The sequence below is a fragment of the Diceros bicornis genome, chromosome 8, assembly GCF_020826845.1.
Source record: "Diceros bicornis minor isolate mBicDic1 chromosome 8, mDicBic1.mat.cur, whole genome shotgun sequence".
NCBI classification, from domain to species: Eukaryota; Metazoa; Chordata; class Mammalia; order Perissodactyla; family Rhinocerotidae; genus Diceros; species Diceros bicornis.
In genome coordinates, this window is record NC_080747.1 from 5,959,078 (window position 1) to 5,985,331 (window position 26,254).

General features: G+C 49.9%; 1 protein-coding gene across 4 annotated transcripts in view; it reads right to left on the reverse strand.

Annotated features, from left to right (window-relative positions):
- Nucleotides 1–370: 370 nt before the first annotated feature.
- Nucleotides 371–26,254, reverse strand: part of EVC (EvC ciliary complex subunit 1) — a 76,959-nt gene continuing 51,075 nt past the window's right edge. For 2 of the 4 annotated variants that reach the window (XM_058546708.1, XM_058546705.1), the window contains 10 exons: nucleotides 25,539–25,751; nucleotides 16,630–16,739; nucleotides 13,128–13,338; nucleotides 11,926–12,132; nucleotides 8,984–9,128; nucleotides 7,311–7,422; nucleotides 5,772–5,898; nucleotides 4,470–4,563; nucleotides 3,672–3,783; nucleotides 371–3,190 (listed from right to left, as the gene is read on the reverse strand). In XM_058546708.1, the coding sequence (XP_058402691.1) occupies nucleotides 3,106–3,190; nucleotides 3,672–3,783; nucleotides 4,470–4,563; nucleotides 5,772–5,898; nucleotides 7,311–7,422; nucleotides 8,984–9,128; nucleotides 11,926–12,132; nucleotides 13,128–13,338; nucleotides 16,630–16,739; nucleotides 25,539–25,751 (1,416 nt within the window). In that variant the 3' untranslated portion in view covers nucleotides 371–3,105. Of the gene's footprint in view, nucleotides 3,191–3,671; nucleotides 3,784–4,469; nucleotides 4,564–5,771; nucleotides 5,899–7,310; nucleotides 7,423–8,983; nucleotides 9,129–11,925; nucleotides 12,133–13,127; nucleotides 13,339–16,629; nucleotides 16,740–25,538; nucleotides 25,752–26,254 lie in introns of those variants that run through there. The other 2 variants (XM_058546707.1, XM_058546709.1) reach the window with 2 other exon arrangements.

Genomic DNA, 26,254 nt, shown 5'->3' on the forward strand with positions numbered 1-26,254 from the left:
CAACTGGGGCCACGTCTGTGTGGCCGGGTGGGCTAGTTTAATTTACGGGGAAAGGTATGAACAAGCCCTTTGTGGCCACAGAGCCAACCTCAGGCCTCCAGTTTGGCTGCATCAATTATAGAGCTGATATCCAGATCTCTGTCTGTCTGACTGCTTTGCCTGTATCTCAGCTGATTCCAAATGTGGACGGGAAATAAAGGAATGTTATTTAACTCCCTCCCTATCCCAGCAGCAAAATATAAGATACTGAGAACATAAGAGGAGGGTGGGTCTCATCTTGTCCAGGAAGGTGGGGCAAGGAAGGCTCTTGAAGATGAATCCTGTTGTTGAGATGTGAGCAACGGCTAGGAGCTAATGAGGCAAAAGGGATGGGAGGAGGGGTGTTGCAAGCAGAATGAACATCATGTGCAAAGGCCCAGGGGTAGGCAGGGGCATGGCATGTATGAGACCATGAGAGGAGACAGAGGCTGGTGCTGGGTGAGGGCGAGGGCATCGACTGGGCTGGAGGGGTGGCTGGTACCAGACCTCACAGGGCACTGTGGTCCATGTTAAAGATTTTGCTTTTTCTCCTAAGAGCAAGGGAATATCACTGAAGGCATCAGTCAAGTCTGTGTTTTAGAAAGTGTAGGCAGATTAGAGGAGGGTGGGGCAGGGCAGGAAGGACGAGTCGGAGCAGAGCAGCAAGATCACCAGAGATACTAAGGATGAGACAGACCCAGGCTGCCTGGAGGACTCTAGGAGAGTCTGCTGACCTTATAAACCCCAAAGGCTTCATCCTACCAGCTCAAGCTCAGATCAGAAGGTAAGTTTGCATAAAAGAATTAATTCACTAAACTCGTTATAGCATCACTCATGATCCCTTACAATTCCACCTCCTTCCATCACCATAGCAACCACAGCACATAATAGGAACCGGAGAATGTAACCGAGATGGAGGGAGGGCAATTGAGGTGTGTCCTCGGGGTCTCCTTGCTGATCCTCCTCTCCCTGGTTCTGGGCGTGCTATGTTCACACGGCTCAGCCGCGGGCCTGACAGCCCCCATCCGTGTCCCGGTGTCCAGAGGCAGTGCCCGACCACGGCGTCCTGCGGCTTCCAGATAGCCACGTTTTATTTTGACCGGCGAGGCAATTCCATTATGAAAGTCACCTCCATGCTCCTGCTCGTAGTCAGAAGAGTCAATTTGTGTGTGATGAAAACAGAAACAATGCACGGTCTTTCTCGAGAATTACATGCCCCAAACTGCCAAGCACAGTCGTTGGGCGGTGAGTGTGGCAAAGGGTCCCATAGCCTGTGACATGTGACATATACCCTAGGGCTAGGAAGCTACCCTAAAGAAACAAAACGATTATCCACACAGGATTGGTGGGGGCTGAAGCAGCCATCGAGACTGAAGCTATACCGCTTGCCACCTTTCAGAGATCCTGGTGCTGCCCGGGCATCTGCATTAACCGTACTCATGTCACAAATCAGACATTCCCAACGTAGGAGAATTCCCAACATCTGTCTCCAGAACGCCTCTGTGCAGAGGGCCATGTGACAAAAGTGATTTCTGTGCAAACCAGGCTCTGAAAATATTGCAGGAAGGAAGCCACAACCTTGTTTCAAGGCTCCGCAGAATAAGGAAATGTTTTATTTCGCCACAAGAGGGAGCCTTTGGGTAACTTGGGAAATCCTGCTGTTGCCCAGTGGGGAATTGAAGATGCTCTGATAGTAAGTATCTTTCACAGATGATGTAACTATTATGGATTACTTCTTCTGTTGAGGAGCTACTCTTTCCTAAGAGAGGCTAATTTAGGTTTTAAGAGGTAAAAATTCAGGCCACCAAAGGTCCAGAAAATCCCCAAGACAGTGGCTCCCAGAGTCTGGCACCCACTGTGTCCTGGGAATTTGTGGAAATTCTGAGATCTCCGTCCCGGACTGCCTGGGGCCGGCACACTTTGACTCTGATCAGTGAGTGACACCCCTAGGGGACATCTGGCCATGTCTGGAGATGTTTTCTGTTGTCACAACTGTAGAGTGCTCCTGGCTTCTGGTAGTGGAGGCCAGGGATGCTGCTCAACATCCCACACTGCACAGGACAGCCCCCACCATCAGAGAAAGAATTATCTCATTCAAAACGTCCAAAGTGCCGAGGCTGAGAATACTTTACTTTGATGAAGGGAAATTTTCTTTCTGGGTGGGAAAGGCCTCTCCTGGCAGTTTGTGTGTGGCTGCTCTGGAAGCTTCTAGACATTCTCACCATCCACTGGGAGAACCAGTGGCACCGGGAACATTTCTCCCAGGGGCTGGGCTGCTGCCTGGCAGAAGAGCTCATCACCCTTCTCCAGGTAGAGGCCAAAGCCTGGGCAGGGCCTCCTTCCGAGCACTTTAAGAGGCTCCAACAGAAGACACTGCTGCAGGTCTCATCATGTATTTGTGGGTCCTGAGGTCCCAGGGTGGGTGAGGACAAGCCTGTGGGCCAGGATTCCATGGTCTATGTCAGAGTCACGGGGCCGAGAGACTCAGACCCCCATAGTGACCAGGCCTTGGCTGCTGGCTGAGCCAAGGGCCGGGAACAGGTCCTGATGAGAATACCGTGGCACCAACGGCCACGGTGCCTGGGAGAGAGAGAACGGGGTGATGGAAATGGCAGAGAAAAGGCCTCGGGCCCAGAAGACAGCAGCAGCGCCTGGAGACCCCTTCACCGCCCAGCAGAACTTCCCCGAGAGGCTGGAGAGCAGAGGGGCCCCAGGCTGCAATGAGACAACCTCCCGCCGGGGAAGGCAGGTTCGGGGTGGCGTCAGGTCCCAGTCGGGGTACAGAGAGCCAGGAAGGAAGAGACCCCCAAGGAATGCAGCCACGTCTCGAAGCCAAAAGAGCTACAACTCGCAAAGACGTGCTTCTCCCACTGGAGTTTCTGATTTTCTCGGGTGGTGGGTCCACCATACTCAGGCTTCTCCTGACACTTCTCCATCCATCCTCCCTCCCCCTCACCGCAAGCCTGTGGGGCAGGGGGACCCCTCCCCCCAGGTGGCCGGGTCTCTCTTCACTGTCTCTCACGGCTGAGGGAGCGGCACGTGGCCTTCAGAGCAGCTCTCCCCGTTCCGGCCCCGAGGGGCCTTCCACTACAGATGGCTGCTTTTCTTGAGCATCTTCTTGGCGTTCTCGCCGTCACCAACTTCGCTTTCTTGCTGGCTCAGCCTTTTGCTGCTTAAAACGTGGAAGAAACGCAGCCGGTCAGAACTTGGAGTCCACCTGCCCAGATGCAATAACTCATCCCATCTGATCGAAATAATTCTCATTTTGACCGGGGTTATTAGGAAATGAGTAAAACTCCCGGTTTCTCTCTGTTTGGTGGGAGGTCATCGAGTGCCCCTGAGAAAAGGGAAAAGGACCGCATGCATGCTCAGGGGACTGAGGGCCCAGGACAGATCCACCCCATTGCAAACCTCAAGGCGTCTGTGGCCAGCGGCCAGCCCTGGTGATGCTGGCGGGCGTGGAGGGAGGTCGTGGCCGATCTGGCCAAACGGGCCGCTAATAACAGCAGTAACAGTAACACCGACACTTCCCCTACGGTCCACCACGTCTCAGACCCTCAGGGGAACCTCCTGAGGGAGCTGCTCCTCTTCCCGCCCAGACATTAGGGGGTCACTAAGCACCCACAGGCAGTAAGCTGGGGACCCCGGGGTACCTCAGTGATCCCGAGGGGTGGCCTCCGGAGGCAGGGTCGTCGTCATTGGGCCCCCTGGGGTCCCCTCTCTCCCGGGGCGGGGCCTTCTTCCTTTTGGTCCTTACGGGCTTCTCTGCAGAAAACACACAAACCCAGACACCGGCTCTGTGACTTTAGGGAGGTGACAGCTTCTCTCAGCCTCCCCCCAACCCAGCCTGACATTTGAGTGCCTCTGTGGGCCGAGTATGTACTTGGCGCCTCACTGCTATTATACCCATTTAACGTGGAAGGAAACTGAGGCCGGAGGGGTGAAGTGCTTCCCCAAGCCCACACAGCTGGTACATGGTAGAACTGGGATTCCAACTCGGGTCATCCGGCCCCCCTGTGTTTCTACCGCACCCAGCTGACGTGCAGACTCTGAACAGTGAGAACACAGCACCAGGACCGAAGCTTTTATTTTAATAGACCTCCGTATCTTTATACACCTTCTCGTCACTATCCCCTTAGCAGGTACAACACAGGCCAGGGGGGGAGGTGGGCTAATTATCCCCATTTTACAGACGAGGAAGCAGAGTCAAGAAGAGACAACAGCGAGTGAGCGGCAGACCCGGGAATTGAGATTACTGAATGTTGGCGGCAAGGGGGCCCAACGGGCATCCCAACTGAGCCTGCTCATTTACAGGCAAGGACACAAGAGCCCAGAGAGGTTAAGTATGGTACCTAAGGCCACACAGCTGGTTAGTGGTGCACGTGGGACTAGAATGCAGATTCCCAGCCCAGAGAGCCTCCTGGGGAAGCGCACCAGCCTCCGTGACTTACCTGACAGTCCGCGCTTATTCGAGAACAGTTTGCTTTCAGCCAGGGGCACCCGGGCCAATGCCGCCAGCTCGGAGATGAAGCTCTGCTGGGCTTCCTGAACACAGAGAGGATCAGCGGGGCCTCCCTCTGCCCTTCTCGACCCTCTAAATCCTCCTCCACCAGAACACAGCTGACGCTCTCGAGAGCAGCTGACGGGACCGTCTCCCCGCATGGAGGAGGATCCTCCGAGAAACATCCCAGGGAGGTCAGGAGCAGAGGCACGTGCAGGGGAGGGAGCTGCCATTTCCCAGCTCCTGCCAGATAACCTCCCTCACTCACACCAGCCGTGAATCCCATTTACAGATGAGAACACAGAGGTGAGAGGGCTCGGGGACGGCCAGGGGGCGGCAGCAGAAGCAGGCTCTGACCCTGACACTTCTGCCCGACTCCAGAGTCTGAGTTCTCAACTGCCAACACCCCGGTTTAACCAGACAGACCTGGAGTCCATGACTTATTGACCATGTGACACTGGAGAGTGACTCAACCTCTCAGAGCCTCAGTTTCCCCATCTGTAATTGGGACAGTAATAGTAACCTCCTCCTCTGTTGTTGGAGGATGACATTAGATGTGTGTGTAGAGCTCGCAGCTCAGTGACTGTCTATAATAGACACTCCATTAATACGTGTTAATCACCACTACTGTCATTCTTATCATCGTCACTGCTCTTACTGCCACACTGCTGGTGAATACGCTGAAGGGGCCAACACTGTTAAGTGCTTCCATTCTGGCATATCTGACGTGTTTTACGACAGCCACTTTGCTTTATAGCCACACCTCACAATCGCACACTGATGGGATGGTTCTGTGATGAAACATCCACTTCCTATCGTGAGAGCTGAGCTTCCCGTATGTTCCAGATAAAGTGCACACCTCAGGCGCAGCAACGCTGCCTAAACAACAGCGCAGTCAGCCCCAGCACGGAGAGGTGATGCTGAGAAGCCCCCGTGGTGGCGACATGCACACAGGGAGATGCTCATTTCTCTTTCGGCTCGATGGACATAAGCTGGCCCCAAGCTGGGAACTACAGACATGCAGGGAATCAACACAGCCCCGCCGGCATCAAGGCTCACAGCTCCGTGGCGAGGATGACGTGTCATGTCAGAGTGAGACCCTGTGAGGGCCAAGGAGGGCCCGAGTAGGGCCGTGCAGTCCCCTCACGAAGGACTCACTGCCAACCTGTGATCTCGAGGCTGCTCTTTTGTTATTTCCACTCCTCCTTAAACCACTGCCCGCTTTGTGAAGGCCCATTTCTGAGACTCGTACCTGGAGCTGGGTCTCCAGCTGGGCTTCCAGATGGTCCACAACTCTCGCCTTCTGCTTCCGAGCTTCCAGGCGGATCTGCTGGTGCACGGTGAACTGGGCCAGGAACTTTTTCTGCTGCGCCAACATCCTGGCAGGAGGAGTGAAGGCCGTCAATGCTGCCCCAGCCGCCAGGTTCATCAGGGACCCAGCACAAACCTTTCCCAAGGGCCTGCTGAGTCGTGGGAACTGGTGACCCACAGCCATCCTTGAACGCTTATAGCCATGAGAGAAGGATGGCCATCGTGGGCACGGTTTACCGTGGCCCCACACACTGTGGACAAGCTGGAGGCCCCACCAGCTGGACGACTCATCATAAAGCGGACACCGTTTGATTAACACTTGGGGGTTTACGGAATCTGGAACGCACGCTTTTCACTTGATGCTCAGAGTGGCTTAGTGACATGAGCAGGACAGAGAGGAGAAAAGTCAGGGCAGGAGGAGCTCGGGGGGGCGGCGTCCCTGAGGTCCCACAGCGGAAAGTGGTTGAGCAGCAAGTGGCACCTTCATATGAGAAAACAATCTTAACCCCTGGGTCGGGGGACAGTCTCCTGGAAGGACCATCCTTCTTGAAACTTTCAGAACCACCCGAGCCCCTCCCTCCCGGCTGGAATAGAAGGCTCAAAATTCTACGGCAGTGGGGACTTTGCAGGCTTGACTGGGGTCGCAAACTCTAAGATTCGGAGATTTTCCTGGATTGTCCGGGTGGGTCTCCACCACTGGAGCCCCCAAAGCAGAGAAGTTTCTCCAGCTAGAGCGGGAGACGTGCGGCAGAAGAGGCAGGCGGAGGAGAATCCAAGAGTGAGGGGACGGGACGCGCCCTGGCCGGTTCTCAGATGCAGGGCCCACGCGCAGGGCCAGAGAGAGGCCTCCAGGAGGTGGAGGCGGCCCCTGCTGACAGTCACAAGGAAACAGGACCTCATGTCTACCAGGAACTGGATCTGCCAACAACTGAGCAAGCCTGGAAAGATTCTTCACAGAGCCTCCTGTGAGAGCCCGCCCGCTCACACCTCGACTTCAGCCGCGTGAGACCAGAGAAGCCAGCAGCGCCCGCCTGGCCCTCTGACCTGCAGAACTGCGAGGTCACACGCCTGTGTGGCGTGTGGCCGGTGGTCGTCATGGTGCCTCACTTCCCTGCTCCCTCACTGTGCTTCCTGGGTCCCCCCCAGTGAACAACCTGCCTCCAGTCCCCATGTCAGGGTCTGCTTCCGGGGGAACCCAAAGAGCAGATGAGACGGGAGGTGCCAGGTCAGGGCTGTGAACACCACTGAGAGCTGGAAAGGGAGCCACCACACCATGACTCGCCCGTCCCCCTGTGTCAGGTGCTGTTCTAGGGGCCGCGGGTAGAGCAGTGGCCGGACAGAGGCTCGTGGGCCTCCAGGCTGATTGGGGAGGCAGACGAATGCACGAAATGTCAGATGCTGAGTGAACCAGAGAAACACGGGCCGTGCAGGACCGAGCACGCCTCCTTGTGGGGACGCACCGACAGAGTGAGCACCTCACCTCTGGTGCACAGCTTGGCAGGTTTCACGGGCTCCGCCCGCCAGCTCGCCCTCTGACGAAGGGTCTCTGAGTTCTTGCTTTTTCCGCAGCCTGTAGTTTTCCATTCTCTCACCTAGACCATTTAAGACACAACGATCAAGGTGTGTCTGAAGGATCGCCTCTGTGCCAGGTGTGCAGCGGGGCACGCAGGTCGGCGGGACACACCTGCTCTCAGAGTGCACCACTTCACAGCCCCCGTGGTCCACCCGGGGAGGGCTCATGTGCGTGAGGAGGCCGCGCCTTCCATCCCAGACCGGGCATCCCCGGAGGAAGAAACCCGGGCCCTCCCTCCAGTGCTCAGCCCCCGCCTTCTGGAACACCAGGAGAAAGGGGAGGCGCATAAGAAAGATTGACACGCAGAGGTCACCACCAATAGCTAAAAATCCACACCAGAAAGGAAAATCGACTGAACACACAGAGCTGTAGGTGTGCAGTTAGCTGTACGGATGTGGGTGCAGAAATGCGCGCTTTCCACGGAGCCAGGAAGTTGGGCCTCTGAAGTCGAGGTGCACTGGACTGCACATCAGAACACGCTTACACTTACAGCGGCCACACTCACCTAGTAACACTTACCTAGATACATGTAACCAGCTGTTACACTTACCTAGCTGCCACACTTAACTAGCTGTGAGACACGCAATGGGCAACTGACCTCGCTGGACCTAGCTTTCCAGCACTGACAGAGAGGCTTAACCTGGCTGAGCCCTAGGGGCACGACCTTCTCTGACTCCTAAACAAACAAGAGTTGACCAATTGCAGAAAAACGAGGCCATGTGGCCAATTAGATGCATCATCTCAATGCATTTACTGGGAAATTCTCACATTAGAGTCAGGGTACCAGGGAAGCAGGAGATCAGAGCCGAGAGGATACAGAGGGGGATCCCAACCCGAGGGCCCAAAGTCCCCAGGACAAGGGGCAGATGACGGGGGCCCTGAGCTCACTGAGAGGAATAGTCACAGAAGACAGCCCCCAGGACCTGCTGCCCATCTGCTCATCTAGGGATGGATTCGAGCTCTGATCCTGGGACAATCAGGCAACGCCCATCAGAGAACGCGGGATTCCACCCTGTTCTGGAGCCCCGGATGCAGGGAAGGACGTGAGCAAAGGCCTTCAGGAAACTGGGTTTGTCTGTTATCACACGATGTTATTGCTGGCCTCGGGGATACTGTCCATTCCGTCACCTGGGTGGCCTCTTGTGAGAGCCCACGGGGGGAAATTCTCTGGGTCCAGGGACTCTGGCCTGTTCTTACTCACGGTCCCTACAACAGCTTTATTGAGGAAGTTTCCATCCCTTTGGCCACCAGGAAGCCCAGAGCCAAAGCCACGTGGCCAGTGAGTAGGGATCTGATGGCCTACGTCCCAGACAGTGACCTCACCCTAACTCCATCTCGTTGTCCTCATCCTGCCCTGATTCACCTACTTGAAAAAATCCTATTCTACTGTAGGTACATGGTTCTTTAGGGGCCTTTTAAAAAGCCTTTTTGGGACCAAGCAGGGGATAAATAAATACATAAACATGAAGAACATTCAATTCCCAAAAATAAAATTTGAAAAACCTGACATCCCATTCTGCCCCAAACTAAGAGCACACTTGGCTCGTCGCACAGGGGGCTTCCCAGGGAGGGTGCCGTACCCTGTAGGGTCTTCAGATGCTGCAGTCTTCTCTCCTCGTGGTCCCGCACGACCCTCCTGATCTGCTGGTAATACGCCTGCACGAGCCGGCCGACGCCCGCACCGGTCACGTAGACGCTCTCCACAGCCGCCTCCAGCAGCGTTCTCTGTGGGCCAAAGGGAAAGACTCAGCAGAGAAGACCCCCATGGTCCCTGCCTCCTCTGCCCTGGTTCCTATCTTCCGCCCACCCCAACCTCGACTGGTCAGGGAGAAGGCAGAAAGTGTGTGGTTGGTTTAAACCAGTCTCAATCCTCTTATTTTTCTTGGTCAGGGATGGTCTAGGGCTGGCTGAATGATGCATTCTGGCTAATGAGATGCAATATTAGGGAAAGTCTGCTGGGGTGGGGGTGGAAGACTTCCCTTTCCGAACATTAAAGCAAAGCTTCGGTGCCTTGAAAGAATTGAAAGCTGATGAAAGACTTTGCTGTTTCCCTCTTTCTGCCTGGAATGCAGACCTGATGTCTGGAGGGGTAGTGGCCATTTTGAGACTATGAGGCAACAAACTAACACCTGGTCCTTTGTCACAACACAGAACCTCTGTGCCAGCCTGGAACCACCTGCCTCCATATTTCTTGTTATGTAGGATGAGTAACTTCTCTTTATTTGCCATTTTAGTAGGCTTTCTGTTACTTGCAGTTATTTGCATTCCTCAATGATATACCTTCAGACCCAAGGCAGAAAAGAGAGGAAACGCTGTGATGCCCCATCCTCATGGACGTGTTGGTTGTGCACTAGCAAAGTCACCATCCTTTCCTTCATAAGATGATGGGCAAAAGTCAGACTCAAGAGCCCCCATTTCAGCAAACATTTATTGAGTGGTTCTAGGCTTTGGGCAAGAAAAAATACCCATTTATTACTGGGTGATTATTGTTGAGTGTTGGTTAGGTTCCAGGGGCTGTGCTATTCACTTATGCCCACAGTACCCTCTGAGAAATGTGCCCTGATTTTGCAGGGGTGGACGGAGGCTGTGGGGGTGAGGGGGTGTGCAGCCCAGGGTAGCAGAGCAGGTGTGAGCTTGTCCTAGAACTCTCAAGTCCTGCTCATCCCTCACTGGGGCCGGTTCTCTCTCCTCCACCGCCCTACTTCTGCATCCGCAGAGGGGCTCCGATTCCACGCTTCTGAGGACTCTGGGCTCTGGCCCTGCGCTTCCGGTCAGGAGCCCACACTGATGGCCACTGGCCTTCTTTGAACTTCATTTAGGACATGGAGCCAGGAGACAAGAAGGCCCCCTTCTCCCCGCTCAAGTCCGCAAACCCCCCTGTACCTTCTGTCCGTCTGTCTGTCCTCCTGCCACAGTGGAGCGCTGTCCACCCCCCTCTGTGCCCCACCCTCCTTCCCTCTGCACGGCCTCTGGTCTGGCCACGCTTCTCTCCTCCGCATCAGTTTTTCCAGCTGGTGTTCCGTTCCCAACAGCAAACACACTTGCTCGAGTGTCTCTGATTTTTCAACCCTCTCTTGATCCCCCTTCAGGTTCTGCCTGTCTCTGCTCCCCGTCAGGAAACTTCCCAACGATCTCTGTGGCCCCTTCTCCAGCATTGCTCTCCCCTCCGTCAGATCGTGAGTCCCACGAGGGCAGAAACCTGCCCACCTGGTTCCCGCTCTACCCCAGCACCTGCCACAGGGCCCAGGCCGAAGCCCTGCAAGCAGAGGTGAATAAATGAACATTCTCCCAGAAACTGAGCACATCTTCTCTCTGGTAGGTGTGTGTGGGCACAAGTTAAGTAATCCTGACTCAGAGTTCCTGGGGAAACTGGGGACAAAATACACCATGCACATATTTCACTCCATTTTCACGCAATGAGCACTGATCACGTAAGACTTGTGGAATTTTCAGGAAAGGAGGCGACCTTCCCCAAGTCACAAGCCAGGCACAGCCCTGACATCCGGATGAGCAGATGTGAGATGTGTGGAAGGAGGCGAGGTGTCGCAGAAATGTGGGTGCCATCTCTTTGCTGTGCAGATAAGTCAAGTGACTTTATCTAAACGAAAGAGCTCATGAAGGGTGTCCAGACCTGCCCTGGCACATCCCAGCGCGGGCCTGCTGCTGGCTCCAGGTCTGCAGCACCGCCCCTGTGTGCCGGCCACGGACGCTCTCTCCACGGCCGTCTGCAGCAAGGAGGGTGTCTCGCCTTTGCTACGGCTCCAGGGGGAGACAGCCAAGGAGGAGCAGAGCGAGCGCTGGCCACGCCGGGCAAGCCCGGCTCCAGCCCCAGCTCTGCCACTCAGCAAAGCTGCGAGGCGTTAAACGTGCCTTTGCCCAGTGACAAGCCTCAGTTTTCCCACCTGAACACAGGGAAGAAAGACTATCCTATCGTGCAAGGGCTGTGGAGAGAACCGGGTGAGTAAGGAAGATGAAAGTGTGCGTGTAGACTTGGAAGGGCAAGGCTGATGGTTGTATTTTTACCCTATGGTTCATCATCGCTGTCAATCGCGGAGTAAACCACCACCTACTCAAGTCAACCTAGTTTAGGTGCTGAGCTCAGCCGTCAGGGTCAGCTCCGCAAACCCTCAGGTCCCCGCAGAGGCGGCCAGGGGCAGGGAAGCGCCCACTCTTCTCTGGGACGGGGGCTTCGGTTCAGATCCTGCATTTGCCACTGACCAGCCGGGCAGCTCTGGGTGAGACCACGTCCCTCTCAGAGCGGCTGTAAGGACTGAGCTGGTGCTCAGAATGAGGCGACACGGGGCCTCACACCTCACCACTCTGTGACGGAGGCGACCCCCTTGTATGGATGAGGAGGAGGCTCAGAGAAGCCCGGGATCTCTGCAAGGCTGGAAGCTCCCAGAAAGGGCGCGGCAAGGACCAGCGCCCGAGGCTGCTGCTCTGTGCAAACCCCTCCTCTGCCCCCGCCCACCCCAACCCAGACCCTCCGGCCCTTGGCTTCCGGGACAGGGTTGGCACGCACCTTGAAGTCATCCCTGTCCCTGGTCCGGCTCTTGGTGGCTGCGTTCCGTGCGTGCGCCAGCAGCGCCTGCCCGATGGCTCGCTCTGTGTGCTGCTGCAGGAGCTGCCCAACCTCCTGGGCCTCGACCAGGAGCTGCTGCTGGAGCTGCAGGCGCGTCTGCTGCGCCTCCTCCTCCAGCCTGCCGGCCTCCTCCAGGACACGCGCCTCCTGAAGGGGACGGGGCAGGGAGAGGAAGGAGCCCACGCTGGAGCCCTGCACAGAAGCCCAGGACCAGGACCAGGATGCAGGGTCGGCCCTGCCCGGGGCCCCGGGAGGGCTGGGGAGGGGATGGAGAAGGGGCAGAAAGTGGTGGCCTCTGGGCTTACAAAAACCAACACAAAATGGATAAGCCTGGGTGTCTGATGAAGACACCCGCAAGGGACTTATTGAGCACTAACTTCGTGCCCGGTGCCATGTGTGGCCTCTCACATGTACAAGGCCTTCCTCACTCTTCCAGGACACTGTGAGGCCTGAACACTAGGAGTGCTGAGGACACAGAGGCTCAGAGATGTTGAGCAACTTTCTAAAAGTCACACAGCAGAGCTGGGTTTTGAAGCCAGATCTGAGTCTGAGAGTAGTCTGGGACATCATGGAAGCAAGGCAGGGCATATGGGGCCCTGGGGACTGCCTTTCTTGTAGGAATAAGAGTTAGAGAAGGAGGTGAGGGAAGTCAGAGGTAGGGCAGCAAGTCCTGCCGCCTTCCCACCGAGCTCTCCTGGGCACTCACTCTCTGAAAGAGACTGTGAGCCTGTCCCTCACTAATGGGTCAAAAACATCAGGGGCTCCTATAGCTCAGTGGCTACATGAGACCTGGAGTCAGCCCACTTGGGTTTAAATCCCAGGTCTGCAATTTACAAATTCTTTATTTCAATTGTCAAAACCTTAAAACAGATTACAGAGCCCTTTTCTCCCAACCACCTGATGACGACTGTACCCATCCGCGCTCTGAGTTCATACACATTTTTAGCACAATTTTCATTACAGCGTACGCTAGAGCTTTTGGCACATTGGGTGGCCCCCCTACAGGGGGCTGCCACTGTCCCCACCCCACCCCAGCAACAGGGGTGGCAGGATCTGGGTTTTGGCAAACGTGGCTGAACCTGGAACCCAATGAGGCGGCACCGCCTGTCTTGGCCCCGCTGGGGGCTGACGCACAATCTTACCAAGGCTCTGAGCAGCTGCCACTGATGCTCGTCCAGACACTGCGAGGAACCCTGCTCCAGGGCGTGCTGCTCGCGCAGCTCCTGGAGAAGGCTCCTCTTCCCGGACAGCCTCATCTGGGTCAGGGTGGTGATGGCGCTGCCGCGGAGAGCCAGCCTCCGGAGGGCTGAGCGCAGGAGCAGGTCGTGCCCCTGCAGGATGCACCGCACGGACCTTTGGGGCAAGTGGGTGGGGGCTGGGGGTCAGTGCTCTTGCCTTCACTGAATGTGATGGTTAATTTTATGTATTAACTTGACTGGGCCACGGGGTGCCTGATCATCTGACAAACATTATTCTGGATGTTTCTGTGAGGGTGTTTCTGGATGAGATCAACATTTAAATCTGTGGACTGAGTAAAGCAGACTGCTCTTCCTAATGTGGGTGGGCCTCATGCAATCAGTTGAAGGCCTGAAGAGAAGAAAAGGCTGACTCTCCCACAAGTAAGAGAGAATTCCTCCTGTCTGACTGCCTTGAGCTGAGACATTATTTTTATTCCTGCTTTTGGACTTGAACTGAAACACTGGCTCTTTCTGGGTCGTGAGACTGCTGGCTTTCAGGTTGGAGCTTACACCATCAGCTCTCTTGGTTCTCAGGCCTTCAGACTTGGGGCTGGAACCACACATGGGCTCTCCTGGGTCTCTAACTTGCCTATATAGATATATTTTCACACACACATCCTATTGGTTTTGTTTCTCTGGAGAGCCTTGCCTAATACACTGAGCTACCAGTAAACACTCCAGATAGTCATGCCCCACACAGAGCCCTTCCAGAGGAGATAGGTCGGAATTATCCCATCCTCTGCTGCCTGTCCTCTTAGACATGGGTGCTTGCCAGGGTTACATTCAGCATCTGTTCTTTATTAATCTTTTTAACTTCGTCACATCCTGCCCCAAGTTTCAGATGCATACATGCAGCTGCATTTGGCACACATCCACTTGAATTTCTTACATAATGCTCAAAATTGGCACAGCCAAAACTGATATTGGGAGCTATTTCTGAGTTCCTATCTTAGTGACTCGAGTAGAAGCACCTCAGTCTACCAGAGAGGCCCGTCATTTGGTTTTCTAAATTGACGTATTTGCTGACAGCCTGAAAAGCTGAACAGGGCATTGGCAGTCAGCCCACCAAGGAGGAGAGACCTGGTAAACACTCCAGGCTTTCAGGTGAGGGCCCGTGCCCTAAGAATAAGGAATCATCCCTCACAAAGGCCTAATTTTGGATCAGTTAAATTCACAAACGGAGTAGCTGATCTGCCTGAAATCTCTGCCAGAAGTCAGAGAAATCCTCTCTGGAGGAAGAGCATCATTCAAAGTCTTAAGTTACCTCTACGACTTTCAGTCACAATGTCCAGCATTCAATAAAACCAACCAGACAAGAATTGACGAAAAACCAAGAGAAAAAACAGACAATAGAAACATACATACAAGATATTAGATATTGGAATAATCAGACATGAACTTTAAAATAGTTATGAATATATTTAAGAAATTAAATGATAAGATGAAGAATGTCAGCAGATAACTGAACACTATGAAAAGAACCAAATGGAAATTCTAGAACTGAAGACAGAGTAACCAACATTAAGAACTCAGTAGATGGATTTACAGCAGACGAGACATAGCTGGGAAAGTGTGAACTGAAGACAGCTCAAAAGAAGTATGTAGATTGAACCACAGAAAACAAAAAAATGAAAAATACAAAACAGTATGTAAGAGATACTGGCTAAGGTGAAAAATTCTAATAAATGTGTAATTGGAGCCCTAGAAAGAGTAGGGAAAGAATGGGCAGAAGGAATATTTAAAAAAATAATGGCTGAGAATTTTAAAAAACTGATGAAAGATAGAGAATCACAGATCCAAGAAGCATGACAGATTTGTTAAACAAACAAACAAAATATACACACAAAAACCACATACAGGTTTAGGCATATTGTAATAAACTGATAAAAACTAAAGAAAAAAAAAAGAAAATCTTAAAAGCAGCCAAAAACAATTGAAATCAGAAGACAAAAGATTATCTTTAAAAGCATTCTAAAAGTAACAACCAAACTAGGATTCCATATCCAATGAAAATATTCCTCAAAAATGAAGATGAGATAGACATTTTCAATCAAACAAAACCTAAGAGAATTTGTCACTAGCAGATCAGAAATAAAGAGAACCTCAGGCAAAGGAACATCATCCCAGATGGAAGCTTAAAAGTACAGGAAAAAATCAAGAGCAACAGAGTAAATATGTGAGTAAACCTAAATGAATACTGACGACATAAAACAATAATGTCTCATGGGGTTGAAAATATATAGAGAAGTAAAACATACAATGAGAAAAGCATAATCCTAGGGAGGAATAAATGGAACTAAGGTGTTCTAAGGTATTTGCAGTGTCCAGGAAGAAGGACTGTATTAATGTATATTAGATTTTGACAAGTCAAGGATATAATTTGAAATCTCTGAACCACTAAAGGCATAGTAAAATAATATATAACAAGCCAAAAGAGAGATAAAATAGAATAATAAAATGATACTTTATCCAAAAGAAAGAAGAAAGGAGAGAAAAAGAGACATAGAGCAGGTGGGACAAACATAAAACAAACAGTAAGATGATAGATTTAAAACCCTAGTATATCAGCATTAGAGTTTACATTAAACATAAATGGACTAAATATTAGTACAATTAAAAGGCACAGGTTTTCCGGCTGACAAGTCCTCCAGTTGCTCACTATTGCCCTCAGCATGGCTCACCAGATTTTCCCTGTTCCCGCCCTGCTTATGCTTCCACCTCCTCCTGGCGCTCCCCCTGTATGATCCAACAGTACAGCTATCCACCTGCTTATTGATGTACACACAAACTAGTTTCCTGGAAAATGCTGGGCAACTACAAAAATCGTTCTGTCAAAATAATTTTCCTCATATGAAATAAGGAAAAAGAAATATTTTTCATCAAATAGAAAAAACTATACTATACTCATAGCAAAAATATAAAAAAATATATAATAATTTATTAATAAATGGGGATTGACTGAAAATGGGCACAAGGGGTCTTTTGGGCATGAGGGAAATGTTCTAAATCTGGATCATGGTGATAAGTGTAGAACTCTGTAAATTTGCTAAAAATCATTGAGTTGTATACTTAATGTATGTAAATTATACCTTAAAAAGAGGTGTTAAAAAAAGTTCCTATGAAAGCTCTACAAAGTAGGTATTATTAACCCCATTTTATAGATGAGGAAATCGAGGCTAAGAAATGCTAAGTCATTTGCCCAGATCAATTCTGACTCCAAGCCTTTATCCATGGCACTCTGTTATCACCCTGCTCCACATTAATATTTACAACTTGTTGCTCTCAAAACCACAGTGTAAGAGGCAGGGGGCAGTTAATGTGTCTACCTTACAGATGAAGACACTGAAGCTAGCACGGAGCATCACACAGGACACAAGGCTCCAACCCTTCAGAAAGGTGTACTCACTCTTCACTGAGGCCTCCAAGTCGGCCCAAGACCTGGTGGAGGATGTTCTCGTGGTCGTTCCGCAGGTGTGTCTGCAGCACAGTGGACAGAGTGAGCTCCTCCATCCACACCTAAACCCCGGGACAGAGGGACAAGGGTCAGCTCATTTTGTCCATCATTGCTTTGTTGGAACATGCCTTTTGTTTCTTGTTAAAAAAATCCCTTTCTCCCTTGATTTCATTAAAATTTTCTCCTAAAGATTTAAAAATTGTTTTATTTGCGTTTACATTTTAAGGCATTTAATTTTTATTTTCTGTGGCATGAGGAAGGGATCTAATTTTCTCCGGACAAATGGATACTAATTGTCCCAGCACCCTTTATTAGATAATTTACCTTTTTCTGACTGGCCTCTCATGCCACTCCATCTTACATAGTTTCCATAGATAAACGCACCTCATTCCAGGCTCTCTCTCTTATTCTGTGGGTCTGTCTATTTCTGCACTAATACCACATTGCTTTAATGGCTGCCATTTGTAGCAAAACTTCACAGCTGCTAGGGCCAGCCCTCCCATATTCTCTTGTACAAAACTGTCTTAGCTATTCTTGGTTTCTCTTCCTTTCATATGAGTTTTGGAATCAGTTTATCAAGGTTGGGAGGACAGCTTTTTTGGATTTTCTTGTAATTTGATTGAATTAAATTGATTAATTTGGAGAGAATAACCTTTTTTCTAAATTTGGATTTCCCATCCAAGAACACAGCATTTCTCTCAAGTCTGACTCTATGCCTTTAATAATAACATTTTATAAACTTCTCCATTGAGCTCTCCACACACGTTGGTCAGATTCATTTCTAGGCACCTACAGCTTTTGTTCTGAAGAGGATCTTTCTGTATGTTCTCACTGGGCATTGCTGGTATGTAAGAAATCCACCGAGTTGTATCCAGCAAGCTTGCTGAGCAATCTTAATAGTTGTAATAGTCTGTCTGTAGATTGTTTTGGCTTTTCAGTGGAGACATTCACATCGTCCACAACAATTCTATGTAGGAGCATCAGATCATCCTTATTGATTGTGTTGTTCAGATCTTATTTTTATGGTCTGATTGGTCTATCATTTTCTGTGAGATGGGGTGTTAGAATCTTCCATCATGATTTCAACTTGTTCATTTTTCCTTTTAATTCTGTCAAATTTGCTTTATATATTTCAAGGCTAAGTTGTGTCTTCCTGAGGCATTGTTCCTTTTACATTATCTAATGAGCCTCTCTACCCCTAAAGAAGGCCTTCTGCCTAATGGATAGTTGGTCTGATGTCGGTACTATGCACCACCTTTCTTTCCGTGAGTATTGGCCTGGTATAGAACCTTTGGTGTCATGATGCTCTAGGCCAGTCTCTTGTGACACCACACGGCTGGGGGAATGTTCTTCTGCAATCTACATGACCCTGTTCCTATTCGCTGTGACTAGTGGTAGACTAGGATCACTTCTACCTCCTTACCTTGTGTTATCTAGCTGCCATGCTTTTTCTTTGCATTGTTTCTCCTTATTTCTACCTCTTATCAGATGGATTGAGTCATCTTGTTCCAGTTTCTTCTTCTCTAACTTGGACGTCATCTATTCTGCTTAGTTATCTCCCTGGGTCAGGCACTCCAGTTAGAGGTCACCAGGAGCTCACCTGCGGCTGAACAAGTTGGGTTATCACTCAGAGTAGCGAGGGAGAAAGTGTGCCAGGGGACCCATGGGGTTAGTTAGAAAGGCCTGATTGTAGGATTTAGGCTGTGGGAGGTGATTCTGGGGAGGGTCCAAGGAAGCCGGGCTTTGTTCTGGACTGGGTGTTGTCAGGAAGCAAGAGTCATGACTGGGCATCTCAACAAATCTCACCTAGAAGGAGGAAAGATTCAGCGAGGCTTTAGCTGTCATTGCTAAAGCAGCAGCCCTCACACACCTCAGCCAGGAGGGGGGCACGTTGGGTCATTTTTGTGGCTAAGACAATGTCCGTGTGTTATCTGTGTTTGGGCGTAGTTACAGGGTGGTCTCACTTGTGTGTTCATCCTTCGTGGTCACAGAGCGGCCTTGTCCGATGTTTATGCTCTGTGTCACGGTTCAACAGGAGAACGCCCAGGCCAGCTCCTGGATGGGAGGGGCAATTCTTTTCCTTTTCAAGTGGTAGCTCTTCATTTCTAGGTTGCATACTTCACTTGTAAGTATAAAGTTAATCCTTCTTCCCTCCAGGACAGGAGGAGAAATACAATTCCAACCTTCTCCCCACCTCCTGTGATAGTGCCCTCTGTCATTTGGGTTCTATCGTATTTTCCAAACTCCTCATTTTTTGAACCATCAATGTTCCTTTAGTCAATATTATTTCTTATTTTATTCCCTTTGTTCTCCTCTACTGCTTTGAAAGTTATATATTCTATTTCTATTCCTTCAGCGGTTTAAAATTTTTAACACACATTCCTGACCCCACAGAACCTAAAGTTAATGAACATCTCCTTTATCTTAGGATTCATGTCTGTTACCAATTCTGAAAATCTCTTACCCATTATCACTTTGAGTATTATCTCTCCTTCATTCTCTCTAATCCTTTCTTCTAGAATTCCCACAAGACTATAAGAAACTTCCTATGGGACTTTCTCATTCTGTTCTCCATGTCTCTTAACCTCTTTCTTTAGCTCTCACAGTGTATTCTGGACCACTTTCTCCCATTTATCTTCTAGTTCACACGGTTTCTTCAGCCATATTTAATCTGCTGTTTAACTCATCCATTACATTTCTGTTTTCATGACTATAATTTTCATTCATAAAAGTATATGGCTTTTCGTCTGTCATCCTTTTTCATCATGTCTTGTTCTTATGGATATTAAATTCCTTCTGTTATGCTTTTTATTGTTTTAAACATACTTCCTTTATAAGTGCTTTCTAATAGTCTCTTCATCTGAATTTCTTGGTCCTTGTTGTGGTCTAAACTCCATACTTACTGTATGTGCTGACTGTTACTTATGGTGGATTGTTCCTTGTGTGTTTCATAATTTTGAATTTAGCTCACCTTCAATGTGGCTTTATCTGTGAAAATCCTGTGAGGTCCAAGGCCACACGGCTAATAAATAAAAAAAAACCGTGGGGAAAGGACTCAAATCTAGGTCTGTCTGTCTCCTCAGCTCAAATCTTTTCTGACTCCACCAGGCTCCTCCCTGACTGTCTCATATCTCCAGGAGAACAGGCACCCGGCTCAGCCAGACCCGGCTGCAACCAAGGACTCTATCGTTTAGGTGAGTCCTTCACTTTTCCTCATCTGTAGCTTTTCAAAGGGCTCTACCTCCAGCAGCCTGGAGAGGGCGCATGCTGCATGCGGAATCTGGACAAAACACTGAGGCCTGGATGTAAGTGGGCAGCCCGGACTTCAGTTCCCCTGGTTGTTGTGATTCCTAACAGTTGTACTTAATCTCACTAAATTACATTGTGTTACCCTTAACTTTTTGCTAAATTCAGTCTCTGACTCCTCTTGGGAGAAGTCTACAATAACTTGTCAAAGTGCTTGGAACACCAGAACATTCTAGAAAATTCTACACAGTCTTGACTCTCTAAAAGGTAAATTAACATTGTCACTAAAGTACATGGGGGTCTTTGGCGTGCATTTTGAGAATGCAAACAAAACCAGCAACAGGATTCAAAGACAGGCAAGAGGAGCAAGATCATTGGACGAGACAGTGCCTGTCGTTGTCACGCCAGCCTCTTCAACACTATCAAACGCAGGAAGCAACAAGCCACTTCAGAGGGCTAGAGTGCTGACGCTGGTAATTGCTACCAGGTCATTTTGTGGCTTCAGAGAAGTTTACTCTTTGTTTCAAACTTTCATTTACTGAGGAGAGAAAGGGGAAAGGAACCAACAGGCAGTGCGTGCCTGGTACGTCCTAGGGGTTCTATGGCGTTCTCCTGTAAACAGGCAGGTGTACAGGTGGGCTGGGTTCTAACATCAGTCAACACCTAAGGCAAACACGGCCGTGTTGTGGGGAGGGAGGCATTGCCATTTGTAAAAGCCTGGTCGGGGTAGGTCTCCTAGTGAAGGCGACATGGGAGCAATGACCTGAAGCAGCACGAGTGAGGCGGGAGCGTGCCCAGGGAGCTGGAGGAACGCCAGGAGCCAGTGAGGCTGCAGCACAGTGAGCCGCGGGGAGAGGTGGAGGTCAGAGGAAACCAGGCCCTGACGTGGAGGGCCTTGCGGGGCACGGTGAGGACTCCGGCTTTCACGCTGCATGAAATGAGGAGCCACTGGGGGATTGGAGCAGAGAGGTGACACGATGTGGCGTAGTAGCTTTTATCCAGTCTAATGTGCCAGCAATTATAAGACACACAATTATTTTAGGTATCACTGAGAGAGAACAATCACTGCCAATTAAATTAAGATGCATCTCAATTTCAGGGATGTTAAAATATTTTTAAAACTTGCATCTTAAAAATGAGTGGCATACAGTATGTTTTAAAACTATCAGTCTGGCTGGAGTTGAGAACAGACCACAAGGGGCCAGGGCAGATTCAGGAGACCAGTGGGCCGGCTGCTGCAGTGACCCAGACAAGAGGTGTGGTGGCTTTGACCAGGGTGCTAAGACTGGCGGTAACGAAAAGTGCTTACAGTCTGGATTAGATTGGAGGTAGAACCAATGCAATTTCCTGTCTGTCGGATATAGGGTGTAAACGAAAAAGGAGTCAAGGATAAGCCCGAGGTTTCTGGCCCCACTGAATGGAAAGATGGAGGAAGACTGTGGGTAGAGCTGGTTGGGCCGGAGGAGGAACAGTTCCAGTTTGGACACACTACACTTGCGTGCCTTTACTCATCTAAACGGAGATCTCATGTAGAGGGCTGAGTTCAGGAACGGATTCTGAGCTGGAGATATAAATGGGGAGTTGTTGGCCCTCAGTCCAATAGCCCTTGAGGAGCTGAATCCTCCCAAGAACCGTGTGAGTGAGCTTGGAAGCGATTCTTCTCCAGTCGAGCCTTTGGATGAGACCGCAGCTGCAGCCTTGATTGCAACCTTGTGAGGAACCCAGAGCAGAGGACCCAGCTTAGCTGTGCCTGGATTGCTGGGCCACAGAAACTGTGACATACTAAATGAGTGTTGGTTTAAGCTGCTAGTTTGGGGGTTATTTATTATGCAGCATTAGAAAACTAATACAGTGGTGTGTGACTGGATGAGAGCACCCTGGGAGTGCATGTAGATAGAGCTATAAGAGTGCACCCTGGGGCACTCCGATGTTCACACATCAGGGAGCTGAGAAGGAACCAGCAGAGGAAACTGAGAAGCAGCCACCACTGAGATAGTAGGAGATGCAAGAGAGTCAAGCAAGTGTTCCAAGGAGGAGGGAGAGCCAGAGTTAGCCAAATGCTGTTGCTGAGTGCAGTGCCTGAGAGGTCAGCAGAGACGAGAGCCGGCTTGGTGAGGAGGGGATGGAAACCTGCCTGGAGTGGGGTTAAGAGAGAGTGGGAGGACAGGGAGAGGTAGGGCCAGGATTCAGAACCTGCTGGACTGACTCCAGCCTTGGCGTTCTTTACCATCATGCTACAGAGTGCACCTGCTGCCACACTCCTTGTTAGAAACGCAGACTCTTACGTAGTGGTGTGTGAGCTTCCTATGGCTGCTGTAACAAGTTACCACAAACTTAGTAGCTTAAAACAACACAAACTTATTATCTTATCATGCTAGGGATCAGAAGTCTGAAATGGGGGTCAAGGGGCTAAAATCAAGGTCTCAGCAGGGCTGCATTCCTTCTGGAAGCTCCAGGGCAAAACCCCTTCCTGGCCTTCTCCAGCTTCTAGAGGTCACCTGCATTCCTTGTCTCGTGGCCCCTCCTCCATCTTCAAAGCCAGCAATGGCTGACTGTGTCTTTCTCACCTGACATCACTCTGACACTGACTCTCCTGAATCTCTCTTTCACTTATAAGGACCCTCATAATTACACTGGCCCACCTGGATAACACAGAATAATCTCCCCATCGCAAGATCCTTAACTTAATCACATCTGCAAAGTCCCTTCTGCCATGTAAGGTAACATACTCACAGATTTAGGGGATTAGGATGGGGACATCTTTGGGGGGACGTTAGGCATCTTTGTGTTTAACACAAGCGGACTGTGGAGAAGCCCAGAAACCTGCATAGAACGGTTGACATTTTGAGAAGCACCTCAACCTGTTCCAACAGACTCCATAATCTTTAACAACTTCCCTGAGTAACAGGATATGAAAGTGCCAAGAAAACATTTTTGAAATGCAGTTTGTAGTCTGGCTGTGTGTCTGATTTTCCATGACGAGTTTTCTTGGTGCTTTTCTTCTCGTGACCAAATATTCATTTGAACCAGAGAAAGTTCACCTCCCATTTTTATCATCAACGAGGAAATATGCAAAGTGGGAGAGTACATGGATCTCTAAATATCTTGGGGTAATTTAAGGCAATTAAACAATCAACCGGTAAATTAATTATGACATACACACCCTGAGAAAACAGGGCTGGTCATAATTATTTAATCAGTTGATGAGGTCATTAACTATTCTGCTTGCTTCTTGCATGCAAAACTGCTTTTGAAACGCTTCCACACAAGCCAAGGAAAATTCACACGCCTGCATATACTCACAAAATAAATAAATGAAAAATAAGAACCAGCTGTGCATGGTCTGATATTTGCCTAAAATAACTTAAGACGCATAACCAGAGAGTTTTAGATGAATTACAGGTGTTTGTCTAATAATTTACCAGAAACGAAATTCTGGATTTTTCAAGGTCAGTATCATCAAGCAATGGACACTGTGCAAAGGTCTTAACTTGCATTATCTCACAGCAACCCTGCTGGGTATTTTGATCCCTATTTTTTTTCACACAGAAGTTGGAGTTCTGGCACATTTAGCAAGTTGTGCAAAATCTGAATTGTGGGAGGTCAGCTAACTGGCTAAAGTCACCCAATCTATTAAAGGGTTTGCTCTGGCTCAAACCCAGGTGTTCAGCTTCCAAGGTTAGGGGCTGTGTGCAAACCACAGCTGTCTCTAAAGGCCCTCACTCCCATTTGGGGAGCCTACATCAGAGGCACAGTAGACTCACCTGGGGGCTTTCCAAACCACCGAGGCCCAGGTTCCCCCTCCCTCCCCAGAGACTGTAAATTAAGTGGTCTGGGGCCCAGGATTTGAATTCAGCTTCATTTAGATCCCTTGGAAGAATACAGAGTCAAGGTGATCCTGTGCTAATTTCCAAAGCTGCATTATTGTTGCTGGAAATGCAGCCAAGTTTTCCTGAGCATTTGCCATATCCCAGCCATTGGGCTTTGAGCAAGGGAATATAAATATGAAAAGCAGGGTTGCTGTCCTCCAGGAACTTACAGCCAAATGCAAGAGACAGACAAGTTACCCATGACAGGGCAACATGATATGGCTGACAGAGGGCTGAAATCAACTAGAAGGAGCTCTAATAATTCAGGACGGGCAGGAAACTAGGCCCCATGCCTGCCCATGGCTGTGAATGGCCATGTGTTTGCAGAATGCTTTCCTTTATTTACTTGGTACTTTTGACAGCTTTTTTTAGTTGCTTTAGAAAACCTCTGCTCGATGCATCAATTGAATGCTCTTTTGTAACTAACTGCACACTTGACATAAAGAAACAGAGGGTGTTTCTTGTAACAAGCACCTAGGGGCGGGCAGTCCAGGGCTGGGACAGTAGCTCAACAACGCCACCAGGGACAGGGGGCAGTCCACCTCTCTGGCCCCATCCTGAGCACATCAGCCTCCGTTCTCCTGCATCCTGCCTCTAAGGCTGGGGTACCTCCAGGCCTCCTGTACAGGGAATACTGAAGAAAGGGATTTCTCCGAGCAACACTTGGCTTTTGTATCAGGAAAGGGAAGCTCTTTGCAGGGATCACCCTGTCTCAAGGGCCAGAACTGTGCTACTCGGCCACGGCTAGATACCGGGAAATTGAATATGTTAGTTTTACAGCCTCCAGCATGCAGGAAAGCAAAAAGAGAAAGGAAATGCTGCATTTTAGTGGCTGTCACATTTCGAAACCCTCCTGTATTTAATAGTTTTTAATTTTTAAAAAATAAAATTAATAGCAATAGTTTCCTATTGCTGCTGCAACACATTACCACAAACTCTGTGGCTTAAAACAACACAAATTTATCATCTTACAGTTCCGGAGGTCAGAAGTCTGAAATGGGTCTCACTGGGCCAAAATCAAGGTGTCAGGGGGCTGTGTTCCTTTCTGGAGGCTCTGGGGGGAATCTCTTCCTCCCCTTTTCTGCCTTCTAGAGGCTTCCTGCATTCCTTGGCTCATGGCCACATCACTCCAACTTCTGCTTATGTCATCAAATCTCCTTCTCTGACTCTGACCCTCCTCCTTCCCTCTCATAAGAAGCCTTGTGATTGCATTGGGCCCAACGAGATAATCCAGAATAATCTCCCCATCCCAAGATCCTTCATTTAATCACATCTGCAAAGACCCTTGTGCCATGTTAGGTAACATCTTCAGTGCTGCTGGGAATTAGGATGTGGACATCTCTGGGGGCCATTATTCTATCTATCACATATATACGTGGTTTTAATAAGGAAACTGACTTGCAATGAAAAACAGGAGTCCCATGTGTGCGTCGCCCCCCACCGAGTCTACTCCCCTGAGAACGACCTTCTGTCATTTATTTCTGTCGTTCTAAAGAACAGGCTTCGCTGCTCTTTCTTGATGGATCAACTAAAGGCATTATCTACTGACTTCCTGTCCTGGGAGAGGAGGGCTCTGGTCTCTTCTCCCACCCACCTTGGAGGGCTGTTGTGGAAGTTTGGCAACCAGAATCTTGGTAAAGCATCTAGCATGGGCACTAGCAGATGCTCAATGAACGAAATCTCTCATTATTCTCCATAAGTTTCAAAAACGTAGACTCTAGACGCAGTTTTACGAAATGCCCGCACCTGCTTCTCCTGCTCCAGGAGATCCTGGAAGAGTTTCCACTGCTGTTTCCGGAAGCGATCCGACTTGCCCAGCTGCCAGGCAGCATTCTCCTGCACCTCCTGCCTCAAGTAGTCACACTCTGCCCGGGAGAGGCCGGTCACGCCTGGGAGCGTCTGAAGGAACAGGACATCCACAAACTTCTGGAACGTTTCCATGGTGCTGCGGTACAGCTCCTGAAGCCAAGAGCCATGTGATGGAGTTACAAGTCATGTTCTCACGCTGGGCAGGCCCGTGGGCTTCCCACAAGACAGAGGGAATCCAGGGAAGTCTCAGACCACACACACACACACACACACACACACACACAGAGTCCTGGGAAACACCTGCTGCCTTCCAGCCCTCTCACCCAGACATGCCCTTCTGACCCAGTGAGCCCTTGATTTCTGGCATCTCCTCTAAATCACCATCCAGATTGTTTCCACAACCCATCCGTGGTCTCTCTGCTTCCCTCCACACATAGGCGAGTTATTTGCATAAACCATGGATCTGATTATAATTCCGGTTCAGATTACTTGGCGGTCTCTCTTCCCATCACATCAATTACCCAGCAGGGCTTCCAGGCGGTCCTGCCTCAGTTCTCACGATCCTGTTTCCTTCCTTCCACCTCCCCGACTCCAGTCTCTTTCTAAAAATATATTTCTTTAAATTGTGAAAAATAAAAACCCATAGATAACAA